Here is a 14,905-nt window from a genome sequence, read left to right as displayed (position 1 = left end):
TATTACATTGTTGTGAATGCGATATTTGGTAAGCCGACAACTTTGCTTTACATGCTCTCCTACTGTCTGTTATAACTGGAATTGTTGGGTCTCAAGTGTAACAATTTGTCAAGAGGGGAAAAAAATGCAGGAACTACATGAATACAAAACCGAAATTGTGCATGCCCAAATACCCTACACTGCTAAACATGTTCTTGAACTGTTATTTTCAGCTTCACCAAGTAAAACGGGCAACAACAAAAAAAGTCTGATTATGGGCCAACCTCAAAGTTGATGTGTCCATTAGGCAGCCTGCTGGCACAGCCTTCGTTTAGGAAGTAAATATCTTTGATGAGCAGGCTAAAGAAAGGAATCACAATCTTCTCCTGGACGCTGTGTGCCGTCTCTGACCTTTGGGTGGCGCCGCGCAGGGCAGTGCGGTAGTTGCTAAAGTTACTGGATGGGTCCATTTGGTGCTGGGGGAATACAGATGCACATTGGTCAAATGAGCACAGGATTCTTTATACAACTGCACATTGGGACAACCCAGGAAACATTTAATGTGTTGTCACCTCAAGAATGTCAAACTTGTCAGTGTTTACTTTACTCCAAGTCTTTTTCAGTCTGGCAACGGGACTCATATTCATCCCAGCTGAAACAGAAACAAAAACTTATTAGTTAAATCTCGTTATTGTGCCACCTCGTTACTATGCCACTCTTGCTATTGTGCCACTTTTGCTGGGTCCCAACAAAATTCAATACAAAATTAATTTACTATGCCCCTGCCTAATCTTTCTACTACGTCACTATTTTGTGTGTTGTACTTTTAAATTTTAAAATCATTTATTTTTCAAATTTAGCCCACAATGTCAGCTCAGAAACGCCAGAGAACCGACTTTCGAAGGAGTCGAATCAGTCCAAGATAGCCAGGAAGATAAGCAAGAAATGGGGCGTCAAAATTAAAAGAACCAATCAAATCCATTAAAAAGCTGGAGTTCCATCAAAGAGCATGACGCAGGCTCCAAGTTCGAAACCTCGATGAGGGGGTGCTCATGTAGCTGAAGTAAGCAAGAGGACAGAGTCTGCCTGTCAGCAACGATCTCATCAAAGTGAATGCAGTGAAACTGGCCGAGCTGATGCATATCCCGGACTTCAGTTAGACAATAAAACATTTTTAAAAACCTTCGTTGCCATGCCACTCTCGCTATGCCACATTTGCTCGGTCCCGACGGGTGGCATAGTAATGAGATTTAACTGTACAGAGATTCTATTCCAGTCTTTCCGAAGTGCAACAATGGTATACAATGTTTAATCGCATAAAAACAAAGCCCCCAGATCTCCTTTTACAGAAGCTAGCATTCCACATCTCTGAATAATAAATCCTGCAAAGAGGGACCAGAGGGAAAGACCTTCTGTTCATAAGCCTTTGGCAAACAGGCGGCCATAGCAACAAATCGATAGTTGCGATCTTTGTCATGCCAACAGTGGCTATTTAAAAATGCCACCCTGAGGTGGCGCCATGCCTGCTGTGTTTGGCTCAGTGCAAAAAAACCCAACAACAACAACAAAAACACTCAATAGTGAGGCCAAAATGGATGCCACTTAAAAGACTAAGTAGAGTGAACAAACCAATAGCATGTCAGAGTAGACATGATCTGCTTGGCTGTAGACAATTTCATATTAAGGCTTAGAGCCAATAGGTTATACAAAATTATTTATCTTCAAATTAATTGTGTCTTGCTTATCCCAAATATGACATTATGACAGGATTTGATAGCTAGACATTGCTCAATTTTTTTTGGAAGTGATTCGTAGGGACAGCACTCCAACCAGAAAATGAAGTAGGCAATGAAAAATTAAAGATGAATTAAGTATTATGTATATGTAATTTCTACCTGCTTTCTATTGTCACGCTTTCTATTGTCACCTAGTTGGACTTCGCCTGCATGCTTTAAAGGTCCACTTAGTTAGGATTTCGTCAAATGGTGAACACCGATATTCCCACAAACTGGCTGCTGCGGGTACTTCCCTGGCATGGTATACAGTGTTCCCCCGCTACTTTGCGGTTCAGCTACCGCGGACTCAGAGCTTCGCAGATTTTTTTTGGAAAAAAAAATACAAATATTACAGTGAAACAACATATTTTACAGTTTTTTTGTTATAACATGAATTTCACTTTCTCTACCCGTATTCTATATGGTGTACTGTATAAAGGGGGTAATTTTTTTTAAAATAAAAAAATAAAAAATAAAAAAAATTTGGGAATTAAATTCAAATTAAGCATTTTTGAAGGGGAATCCCTACTTCGCAGAAATTCACTTATCGCGGGTGGTCCCGGTCCCCATTAAACGCGATAACCGAGGGAACACTGTAATGAATTTTTGTTCTAACCACCAAGTGATTTTTTTGGGTGTTGGTGTTGAGTATTTCAGCAAGATAACACCCTCTGACAAAAATGTTTGTTTTCACTCAGCCGTTGTGCAAAAAAAAAAAAAAAAAAAAAGGTCTCATTTGTTGGAAGAATAACATAGAGAGCCTAAATACTCACTAATGATGGCCATTAGGGAGTTAAAGTTGCCAATGTTAAAACACTCCTGTGCCACATCGATGAAGAACTCGATGATCCGTGCTCTGTGTTTCTTCTTCACCGGCTGCAATGCAAGAACCCAGTCAAACAACACACCCTGGATAAATGTTCTATCCAGACGATGAACGTACCATACAGATTTCAGTGGCCACGAGGTAACTCAGTCTGTTGAACCAGTTTACGTATGCCTCTAGGTTGGTTGTCTTGCGCTTTCGGAAGAAACCCTGAAAAACACAAGTTAAGTGAGAATGGGGTGAAAACGAAAAACAAATCGAACTAAATAAGTGGGTTGAATAAAAAAATGCTTGAGCAATTCATTCATTTTCTGTTGAAATGACTATTTCAATGAATTAGATCTTTGAGAGGGGAATATATAAAGGATTTTGAGATCAAGCAATGATACAATTTGAATAACATTCAAATGTGAGTTCTCTTTTGCCCCTCTTCGTTTTAAGAAAGTTTAAATCCACATATTTAGCCATTGAAGCAGACCAGCACTTTATTAATTATAAGCAGTCGCAGTTTTCCTGTGCAAATACAAGTACTGGCCAAGCTCAGTTATATGTCATGATTTTTTTCACCACTCACTCCCACATAAGATCTCCTACACAGTGACGTCAACATTGTTTTTTTCTATCTCATCTACATCACCTGATATACACGGTGTTTGTCAAAAGAACCTTTGCAACTTCATAGAAAAATTAGATGCATGTCCATTATAATAGTATAATTCATTCATCTTTCTTTTCCAGAAAACTTTTCTGAACCGCATTATCCTCACTAGGGTCGCGGGGGATGCTGGAGCTTATCCCAGCTCACTTCGGTCCAGAGGCGGGGAAAACCCTGAATCGGTGGCCAGCCAAACGCAGGATACGAGGACATGGACGACCATTCACTCTCACACTCATACATAGGGGCAAATTAGAGTGTCCAATCAGCCTAAAATTCATGTCTTCGGAATGTGGGAGAAACCAGAGTACCCAGAGAAAATCCACACCGGCCCGGGGACATAGGGCCAAATTAGAGTGTCCAATCAGCCTACCATGCATGTCTTCGGAATGTGGGAAAAACCCGAGTACCCAGAGAACACCCACGCAGGCCCGGGGAGAACATGCGTACTCCATACAGGTGGACTGACCTGGATTTGAACCCAGGACCCGAGCATTGAGGCCGACACGCTAACCACTCAGTCACCGGGCTGCCTATAATAGTATTAGCAAACTCTAAAATTGCAATTGTATTTTAGCTAATTTGACATGGAAAATCTCGTCAATTTGGATTTGATAATACAATCTTTGACATTCACAACAATGGTAGCACAGTTACTCCTCAAAAAGCTCTTTTATTAATCCTTCCACAAAGTGGTCTTACATAATCTTATCAGGGGCTCAAAACACAACACAATGAGAGTGCTACACTGCTCATTGCAAGGCACCTTTTGGCTGACTCACCGTTATTTCCCATTGTTTTTGGTGCACTTTGAAAAGCTGCCGTAAAAAGGTTGTGGGGGTTTGGAGCTGCGGGTCGTAACATTCAAACTCACCAGCCAGTAGCATGCTTCATGTGGTTTTGAAAACAATTTAGCACTTTAAATGAGTGAACAACCACTGAAATAAACTGTTTGCTTTATTTGATCTCGTTAATCACAAACCTAACAAACCACATGCAGGGGCGGTTGCTTTATAGAGAGCACAGAGCGCTTTTATCTAAAAAAAAAAAACAACAGCAAGAAAAAAGCACTCGAGTGTGGTTGTACTACTGTCTGTTTTAAGTTCAAATATTGCGCAAAGGGTCAGTGTAATTTTGATACCTTGTGATTCTCCAGTGGGTCCTTTAAGGCGAAGGTCTGGATAAACTCTTCTGGTCCAATAAAACTCAGCCTGTCCTGTGTGGGTGAGACGGAAAACACAAACACCAATGAGGACCGACGAACACTAACTCTTTAACGCACAAAGAAGTGCACACATCCCTAAAAATAGCTTTTAAAGGCCCACCATACAACCAACATGCCTGAAAGTTTAGTTTTCCCAGAAAATGTAAACGGACAGTGAAACAGTTCTGTAAAGTTTCATATGAAGCTTCAAATTATTTCAATGAATCTTTGTTTTATGTACATTTATTTGAGTGCTGGTAGCATGACACAATGAATAAAAAGACAGTCCCCAGTAAATACAGTGTTCCCCCGCTACTTCGCGGTTCAGCTACCGCGGACTCAGAGCTTCACAGATTTTTTTTGGGGAAAAAAAAAATACAAATATTACATTGAAACAACATATTTTACAGTTTTTTTTGTTATTTCACTCTCTCTACAGGGGGGTAATTATTTATTTCTTAAAATTAAAAAAAAAAAAAAAAATATATATATATATATATATATATATATATATATATATATATATATATATATATATATATATATATATATATATTTTTTTTTTAATTTAATTCAAATTAGGCATTTTTGAAGGGGAATCCCTACTTCGCGGAAATTCACTTATCGCGGGTGGTCTCGGTCCCCATTAACCGCGATAAGCGAGGGAACACTGTACCAAAATACATACGAAGAAGCAAACAGTGCTAACCAGTTCAATGTGAGTCAGCTGTTGAGCGAGGACAAAGGGGTCATCGCATACGCTCAGCATGTCACTTCGTGGCAGCGACTCCCTTTTGCTTTTCAGAGAAGCAGGACGCTCGATGGCCACTGCGTTTAACGCTGCTATTGCCTCCTCGTATTGGCCGAGGGCAGACAAGCGCTTTATCAAGCGTTGCGTCATCTGCTGCATGGCACGCCATGAGTACTGGTGAAAACAATAAAGCTATTTAAAATGTGTTTCCAGAAAACAATCGTTAGTCTGCAAGGAAAAGGTGTGTCGGTGCTGTTTGTTTTAGAGCAAGGGTAGGGAACCTATGGCTCGGGAGCCATATATGGCTCTTTTGATGGGTGTATATGGCTCTCCGCCTTTTTAAAATCATAATTTTTCTTCATTAGACTCTTCGGCATGCATTCTCTCATTGATACTCAATGATTAGCAACAGTGAAATAATGTTCTCAAAAGAATTCAGACTTTTTTTTAAGTTTTAAAGTGGTGAAATGAATAATAAATGCTCACATTTTCATGTATTTTTACTTTTAAATTCTGAGTATGGATTTCAAGGAATAATGATATGAATTGTTTATGGCTCTCTTCGTCAAAAAGGTTCCCGACCCCTGTTTTAGAGTCTGTTTCAACCAAGGAAGAAAATGAGACACTAACTTCATCTCCTCTGGCTACGTGGTGGGTCATGTCTTTGAGGCCACGCATCATCCGCTCGTCCCTAAAGTCATACGGGAAAGTCTCGGTCCACTCGGTCAGCAGCTGCACAAGCTTTGGCGCCACATCGCGGAAACGGATCTGGAAAAATATCACGTTGCACTGTGAATGGCTTTGCTCAAGGAGGGTTGTTCTGGCAATATTTTAAGTTGCTTCTTATCTACTTTGTCAATATAACATATTGTGGCTTTATACAAGTTCTCTATCTTTGTGCTACCATATTTTCTTGCATATAAGCCACCTCAGCGTATAACCCACATCATAAAATTGCCTTAGAATCGTTGAATTTTGAAGTTTCTCATGTATAAGCCGACCCCTAATTCATAATTCTCCCCTCCATATTTATGGATTTAATAGGGAGTACAAATGTGTTACTTTGAAGGGATAATCTTAAGAGAAATCATCGCACGTGGTATTTCCGAGATACTATATGAATCAAAAGCACATTATTAGGGTCAATATCATTAGGAAGTTAGTAATTCCTCCAGTAATGTTTTTTTCTTACTACAAAACAGAAAATAACCACAAATAGTAAATGTTGATTTGCAGACATTTACTGGTGAAAAAGTGCATAGCAATGCTGTAAGTCTTGTGTGCATTTAAGTGTACCCTTAATTCAGTAATATTTTCCTTTCGTTACAAACGTGGCTTATATGTGAGAAAATACGGTAGTTCAATACCCACGATCACAGCATGTGTTCAGCTAAACAGGTCAAGATTTGAAAATGAGTAAGTTTAGTAACAGTGAGAAGGTAATTAGGATTTGATTACCGCTTCAGTACACAGTATGAACTTTTCTTGACATCTATGTTTGGTGTTCTGACTAAGAATTTTGTAATGTTAAAAATGTGGCTTCCCTTCATATGTGCTGTGAAACACCGGCTTGTAAAACTGTCATGGCCGCAACTGTGCTCTGATGTGCCCATGTGTGGCTGTTAATTAACAACTTTGTTTTGGGAACATGAATCCCTTTGCGAGGTAACAATGTTAGAACTCATTTGGACAGAGGTTAAATAGTATAATCTGCTCACTTTGTCCAGCAGGATGTCTCCAGACCGCTGCTGCTCCACACACAGGTGACAGACTTGTGTCATGAGCTCATACAGGTGCAGGAAGAGGCGTGAGCTCAACAAGAAGGTGAAAACATATGACCTCTGATCATTAGAAAGACACAGAAAAGAAGGAGTGAGCACATGTTAAAAAAGTAAAGAGGTTTCTTTGGCTTACATCGGGGTAGTAGTTCAAGGTTGGGACCAGGTGTTGGATCAATGCTTCGAGAGATGCTGAAACCAAACTGTTGTCGTGGTAGCACATTTCTCCATAGCTGGCAATGACGCCGTGTCTGAAAAGCCGTGTTTTGGGCGCCGAGTTGCTTCGACATGACTCCTCGCTTGCACTACTGACTTGGCGGTGCACCCGTGCAGGACAGGTAGTGCTGTGGAATTGCGGGCTTTGAGGCTGCGCGCCGTACCGCTTCTCCGAAATGGTGCTCCTGCTACTGTAATGACGCTCTTTAGAGCTCAGCGAGTCCGTTGGCATAGCATAATATACATTGTGAGGTTGCGGTATGTCGTAAGGGTTCTCCGTCGCAGAGTATGCACCATAGTAGGCACTTTCCTTGGTGGTCTTTTCTGATATGCAGTGATGGTATGGGGTGTGTGACTGCTGGTAGTTGTTGTTGCTGCTGCTCCTGTAAAGTCCACAAGTGCTGAACTTTTCTGCATGTGGGGTTGTGGGAGGCATGCTCAACTGGGGAGAAAACAGAACAGAGATTACAGTGGTACCCCGAGATACGAGCGGGGGAGATTTTTTTGCACCGGTGAATTGTAATATAACCTACACAAATTTAAATGAACTTTAACTCAAAAATAAGTTTAATCTAACCTTACACTAAACTGAATTCTAATTCTGTTTTAAATTTTTATACCATTGTTTTCCCGGCCGGGTTGACTGTTTGCCCTGCCTCCACTCTCACTTTTATTGTCGATGGGCTGTTTGCTTTTGTATTCCCTTCAAAATATTCCGAAAATGATACACACAAATGTCCTCACAATAGGATAACGCACGACCACTTGCCAACGAGAAGTAGTCTTGTATTAGCGATCGCTCCGCCAACGAAGGCTAACAGGCTAGGACACTGGAAAAAATGCAACGCTCCGCCCAGTGCTCGCAGAGACATTACAAAGAGGGAGTTGTGACCAGAGACATTAAACGAGGGAGTTGCGGGGAGTGAGCCAGTGCCCCTGATGTTCTTATGAGCAGCCAACGAGAAGTAATACATATACTCCTCGAATTAGCGATTGCTCCGCCATTCGTGCTGAGTGATGGAAAAAAAACACTGGAAAGACTGCACCGCTCTGCCCAGTGCTCATAGATATCTACTATACACGAAAAGGATGCGGTAAAAAGGACAGTGCGCTAAACAGCCTTTCATGTATTGGCCGTCTGGCTTTCCCGTATCTCGAAATGTTTCTTGTATCTAGAGATAATTATTTCATATCTCGAAATGCTTAACTTGGACCTTTTTGTGGATCGGATCCGTGCTGTCATTCATCTCATAATTGCTCATTTTAGCCGTGTTATTGTCTTTTTGCGTTCATGTTCCGTGTTAGCCTCTACTGCTAACATACTCAAAGACATTTTTCTCTTCTTCTCCTAAGGGTTGGTCTGGAAATAGCGTTGTTTTTGAAACAGCACCTTAATTCTCTGTGGTGGCCGAGTGATGCAAGTACAGTCTTATCGAAAGTTAAATATCATTGACAAAAAGTATTTCACGATAATTATCATTATTATTTTACCGCACAGATCTACTTAAAAGGAAAAACTGGCAGCTGCAAGGTCTTGGGACAGCAGTGGGTTTTATTGTCTTAATGGTGAAGATAATTGGATCTGAGTAAGGTAAGCTGATACTAAATCACCACCGAGGCATGCTTAAACTCTGGAGCCCTCCTCATCCTATCTTAGTACCATATGGCAGTGTAAATCAAGCTGAGCTTACATGCACGCGCAGAGAAAAACACATACTTCAAAAACTGAAGTGCGTGTCAGAAAAGAAAAGCCCTCAGGAATCCAGCGGGCTTTTGTTCGTCCGTCACACAGCCAACAGGGGAGGGCCTGCTTCAGCCAACATCATGCACGCAAATAGCCGTACACTTGGTGCCAACACGAGTGCCAATCAATCCAGCTACCAAACTCTGCAATCTGCAGCTCTCCTCCTAAACGAGTTAAAAGATTACCATAGCTTTAACTTGCTCAACTTACAATATGCCATTTGGAAAAGCCAAGAAAGGTGGTCCAATCCAAATAAAAACTGTTAGACGTGAAGTTTTATAGTCAACAGAACAAACCCTTTTTTTTCTTCCAAGCTTGCGCTGAGGAGTGAGCATCTTAAAAAAGGGGGGAAGGGGTTCTGGTGGCATTTAAAGCATTTGGGGCTGACTGCCCTCAAAGTTCACCCTTATGAAATTTAGTACTTCCATAATGCAGTTTGAAGTCTTACACTAAATTGTAGGTTGGACAGCCTAATTATGACATGGAGAGGATAATTTAAAGTTAGCATTCACTTTGATTTTAAACTCTAAAAGACTAAAGCATTTGAAAAGTAATTTGATGTAGGACTAAAAGTACAATAAATGCCTGAACTAAATACGAGAGGTATAAAGACTCTCTGTTTAGCCAATGACTATGTTAAGTCATCCTTTTAGAATTCATTGACTCTTTAATCTGGAAGCATTCATTTGCATGACATAACAGCCAATAACTTTTTTTTGTAGGCTAAAAAGTAGTACTCTCAGTTCCTCAAAAGGTTAAATGAAGTTAAGGAGGCAGGCAAACATCATCTCTTTGATGGTTCAAAACTACACAATGCTCTAGTTTCAATGTGATGTACATTGTAAGGCAATTAATCTAGAAAAGCCCAGATCTGAGAATGTTTTTGTTCGTGTTGCAGAAAATTTTTTCGCGAATCAAAGTCTTGAGTTATGTAATCAGGTTGTTATAGCTAAATCTAACCACCCAGCGATTTGAATGTGCGGACACGTGTTTATTTTGTTAACCTTTCTTCGATAAAGCAATAGTGTCCACTTTATGCGACTGCTTCTGGGAGCATTATGATAAATTAAATAAAATTAGCAGACATTCATTCATTTTCCATACTGCTTATTTTCACAAGGCCACTGCAGCCGATCTCAGCTAACTATGCATGCATCATAACATTAAAAATAAATAAAATTGAAGGGCTGAAAGATGAATAGGGGTCGGCTTCCGACAATGGTGGTTTCATCTGTCTGGTCATGTTTTTAATAATCAAACAAAGACCCACGGGAAGAGATTAGCGCATATCACACACTTGCTACTGTCAGACTTTGCAACGCCACTGGCCTGTTTGTGGGCTCGCATCAGTTTCACTTCACTCAGAAGTGATCTAGTTTGCCATTGTAAATATTATCTAACCAGACCTTGCAAACTGTAAAGCCATACTCATATTTGTAAAAGGGCCATAAACAAATGGCCACTTATATTGATGGCAATATAAGGCATGCCTACATTAGTTCATTTACAGACCTGACAGATACACACGGTGTAAAAGGCAAGGGTCAGTGACAATTTGACTTTATAATGTTAACAAGTATATGCTTAGCGCACCAGCCTGCCAGTTCAGTCCAAAGTTTGGACCTTCTTTTGTGGGATAGGCTCCAGCACCCTTGTGAGCATATGCGATACAGGAAATGAATGAATGTTCTGGATAGAACAGCTGGCTCAGCATAGGGACCATCATTTTGTCCCAATGGAAGCCAGTTAACTCCTTGGATCTTCTAATACATGTCCCAGAAAAAAATGTTGTAAAACAGTTCTATAAGAGGAGGGACTTTGTACTACTAGGTTTTAGCCATGAAATACCTCCCAAAGTTTTTGTTTCGTTTTTCCTCCTTATTGGTTACTTATAACAAGTTTAGACAAAAAAACACTCAGTATGTTGGTTGGTGGGTATAGAAAATATTTAGCAGTTTACTGGGAAAATATTTTTATCAGACAGAAACCACTGGTAAGAAAGCGCGGGGCGGGTAAGTCCGGCCCTCAAGAGCCCATATTCAGTCTGTTTTCCATGTCTCCCTCCACCAACGCACCTGAATCAAATAATCTGAATCAGTATCCAGCTTCTGGACACTTTGCTGATGAGTTGATCTTTTGATTCAGGTGTGATAGAGGACGGAGATATGGAAAACAGACTGGATAGGGGCTCTCGAGGACCAGACTTGGCCACCCCTGTACTAGACACTTGTTTTTTCTCAAGGAGAAAACTTTAACAGTTTGGTCGTTGTCAGTCAGGTAACAAGAAACAATATTAAAGTCCAAGTACAGTCGTACCTCTACTTAGGAAAGTGACACATACCTAGTGGTTTAATAGTAATAAAATGTGTTTAATATAACTAAAATTAGACGGATTTCGCGGAGGGTACAGAGAGGCAGGCGGGGAAGACGGGGACTATCTTCCGTAACACAATCTTAACAGAACAAACAAATTTAAATTAACTTGAATTAATATATACAGACACACTCAAACATACGTTTGATGTAGCTTTACACAAAACTAAATTCTAATCTTGTTTTAATTTTTTTTCGTTTGTTCTCCGGGGTGACTCCACCCGGACGTTTAGCGGGAGTTTGTAAAAGGAACGCATCAAGAGTTGGGTTTTTTTTGACTTCCCTTCAAAATATTTCAAAAATGACACGCACAAATGTCCTCACAATACGATAACGCGCGACCACTTGCCGGCTTGTCAGGGTGCCTCTTTTCTACAAAATCAGAAAACTCCACTACGCTAGCATGTCTTTGATATATTTTGTAGCCAGGCAGCCTCCCTCTTCCACCTACTCCTCGCTACGAGTTCCCACAACACCTCCAAATGTTCACTCTGATGGAGCTCGATTAAATCCCGTGTCATCAGTTCTTCGTGGTGCTCGGCGATTAGTTCATTCACATCGGCCTCATTAACCTCCAGCCCCAAGGAATTTCCAAGTGACACGATATCATACATTACAACGAGCAAGCTCTGCGACACGGGAAAATGCAAGCTCTGCCCAGTGCTGGTAGATATCTGTTATACCCAAAAGAAATGCGGCAAAAAAGAAAGTGAGCTACAATGATAAACAGCCTCTCATGTCATGGCCACCTGGCTTTCTCGCATCTTGAAGTTTTTCTCGTATCTAGAGATAATTATTTTTTCGAAATTTTCCTCACATCTCGAGCTGCTCATATGTAAAGGTACCACTGTAGTTAGCTGGGATAGGCTCCAGCAGACCTTACGACCCTTGTGAGGATAAGGTGATCAGAAAATGAATGAATGATTGATATAAAAGCATTAAGTTCAGGAGTTTTTCATTAGGCACTCGACTTCAGGGACATACAGAATTTTCCAAAAACTTTATCATTGAACAATCACCATGATGTCCCCATACTGACTTTTTTTTAAAAAGATTTTTTCAGATGCCATCTGTTGATCAATTTCTCATAATTTCATACCTCTACAAAACATGCAAAATATATGATAAATCACTTATTTTGTACCCAGTGATTAAGATCCACCTACACCTTGGTTTGATTTACGGCAGTCGAAAAGCACGATAGAAATGGAAACTCACGTGACTGCTGGATCAAATCTGATCTTGTGACCAAATCCGATGCTCCAAAAACACTAGTATTGAGCTCCAATACGGAAACTAAGAATTGGATGAGGACATCACTAGTCATTGATAAAATATCACAACAGTATGGTAATAGGAGTCAGTCAACTGTTCCCACCCCCACATCAAAGACTAAATGTAAGCAAAGAAGCCAACACCCACTGACATTGTGTTATAGAAGTATTAAACACTTTTTCAGTATCAGCATGGTTTCACTGATATGGAAACAAGTAGAGCAACTCATAAGTATCACTTTTGATATCCTGTTTCTTTTCTTGTCTTTACAAGTACGGGAATTTGCATGGATGTTTGTACAACTATAGATGTAAGTTTTCTACCAATGCCACCACAGTTCCAATGTCTTCCGCACCTACCGTATTTTCTCGCATATTTGTAACAATAAAAAAAGATGACTGAATCAAGGGTATGGCTTATATGCGCACAAGAATTACGGCGTTGCTTTTCTGGTGATAAAAATGTCGGCTAATTAATTATTAATGTATTATTTGTTGGTTATTTTCTGTTTTGCAGAAAGAAAACAACTATTACTGGATGAACGTACTTGTGATATTGACCCTAATAATGTGCTTTTGATTCATACATCTCAGAAATACCATGTGCGATAATTTTTCTTAAGAGTTTCCCTTCAAAGTAACATTTGTACTCCCTACTAAAACCATTAATATGGGGGTAGAAGTTATGAATTAGGGTGCGGCCTATAAATGAGAAATTGTAAAATTCAATGGTTTTAAGGCCTTTTTATGGGTGCGGCTGTGCGAGAAAATATGGTAAATTGATGACCCAAAAGAAGAGCTCAATCCAGAGACCATGACAGGATTGAAGCTTCTACCTTCTATACCAATAAAATAGATAAGACATTGTTTGCTATCTTTGTACATGTGCTCTATCCACACACAGATACACACCCTTAATGAGCTGGTAGGCTAGTACAGTATTAACCTAGAGTCAGGGGGGATAAGGACGCATTATCACCTCTACTACAATGATATAATAAACCTAAGCTTTGCATATGGGCTTCGCTCCCCTCATTGTCGCTTTAAAAAGGTGAAACAAGATTATTTTGACAATAGGTAGAGCAGTGGTCTTCACACTATTCCACAAAGGGACACTGGGTAAAGGTTTTCATTACAACCCAGAAAGAGGAAAACTTTTCACCAATCTGGTGTCACACAAGTGCAATGATTGGATTTCAGTCAGGTGCTCCTTGTTTTCTGCAGAAATCTCATTGGTGAAAGTGTCTGTACTGGATCGGTTGGAACAAAAACCTGCACCCACAGCAGCCCTCCACGACTGGTTTGGATCTGGTAGCGTATCAAGAGATGCTTACTGGGTGCCTTCATATAAATTATTAAGTGTTGGGTGTAAATTTAGGTATTTCTGTGCAGTGTATCAGGTAGACTGAGATGAAAGATTATAAAAAAAAAGAGAGCAGGAAAGCCTTTTAAGTTTTTTTTCCGGACTGGAACTTGGCAAGGACCATACATTTGTTCTCCCAATTTATTTCCCCTGTAGGCACACACAATCTGTTATTCTCTCTAACACACATACACAACTACACGCAGAGACGGGCATCATGCCTGGTCCACATTATGGGCTTGTGAGTGAGTCAGAACACAGTCAAGTTAGACACAGAGCTGCCTGTGGAGGGTGAGAGAAGACTGTGCAACCACAGTGCCTTCACAGGTGCTGGAGAGCCATGTTTGTTTGTGGGGGAATGCAAGCCTAATTATAGCCTCAGTGATGGTAAACAAATAATAACATATGGGGCAACAGCGTAAAACCACGTGTGCCCTTTCCACGAGTACTACGTTTTATCGTATAGGTTGACGTTAAATAACCGAGTTGACTTGAATTTGTTTCAGTGTGGAACCTTGGATTAAAGTAAAACTACAAACAATATAATTAGAATTTAAAACTTTCATTAAGTAGTTTTAGTAACACGAAGGAATATATCATGCAATTATATTATTCAATAAAATTTGACGTACTAAAGTCATGTCCGAAAAACATGTATTTAACTTCCTACCTTTGGATGCGATGAAGCTCAGCGTTGAATAGCAGTTCGTGGGGAACACTGTCCGTACTTTTCGCCGTTGGCTCGAGCAGTTTTATCACAAGCGAGTAGGACTGCACGACATGTTCTGTGTGCATAAGTTTTTCAGCAGGTTATCCGTTATGTTCTCAGCTCCATTATACGACTCCCCTCATATTATTTGAGTAGGCTTGAGGTTAGAGAGTCGGAGATTCGCTCTAACTCTCGTTTACGAAGCCTATTCAAATGCACCCAGAGAGCCGCGAAACCTGACCAATCATAGCTCAGAAG

At 40.3% G+C, this 14,905-nt stretch overlaps 1 protein-coding gene across 1 annotated transcript in view; it reads right to left on the bottom strand.

Moving 5' to 3' along the window:
* Window positions 1–14,905, bottom strand: part of LOC144210438 (ras-GEF domain-containing family member 1B-B-like) — a 16,835-nt gene extending 1,930 nt beyond the window's left edge. The window contains exons 1-10 of the mRNA XM_077737104.1: window positions 14,609–14,905; window positions 7,105–7,626; window positions 6,909–7,031; window positions 5,821–5,958; window positions 5,149–5,364; window positions 4,377–4,451; window positions 2,698–2,790; window positions 2,528–2,630; window positions 552–631; window positions 264–455 (exon numbers count right to left, since the gene is read on the bottom strand). Coding sequence (XP_077593230.1) covers window positions 264–455; window positions 552–631; window positions 2,528–2,630; window positions 2,698–2,790; window positions 4,377–4,451; window positions 5,149–5,364; window positions 5,821–5,958; window positions 6,909–7,031; window positions 7,105–7,620 — 1,536 coding nt within the window. The 5' untranslated portion in view covers window positions 7,621–7,626; window positions 14,609–14,905. The remainder of the gene's footprint in view (window positions 1–263; window positions 456–551; window positions 632–2,527; window positions 2,631–2,697; window positions 2,791–4,376; window positions 4,452–5,148; window positions 5,365–5,820; window positions 5,959–6,908; window positions 7,032–7,104; window positions 7,627–14,608) is intronic.

This window comes from Stigmatopora nigra, chromosome 17 (genome assembly GCF_051989575.1).
Source record: "Stigmatopora nigra isolate UIUO_SnigA chromosome 17, RoL_Snig_1.1, whole genome shotgun sequence".
Classification (NCBI taxonomy): domain Eukaryota; kingdom Metazoa; phylum Chordata; class Actinopteri; order Syngnathiformes; family Syngnathidae; genus Stigmatopora; species Stigmatopora nigra.
Note: the sequence above shows the minus strand (reverse complement) of the source record. Positions and strands in the feature narration are given on the sequence as shown.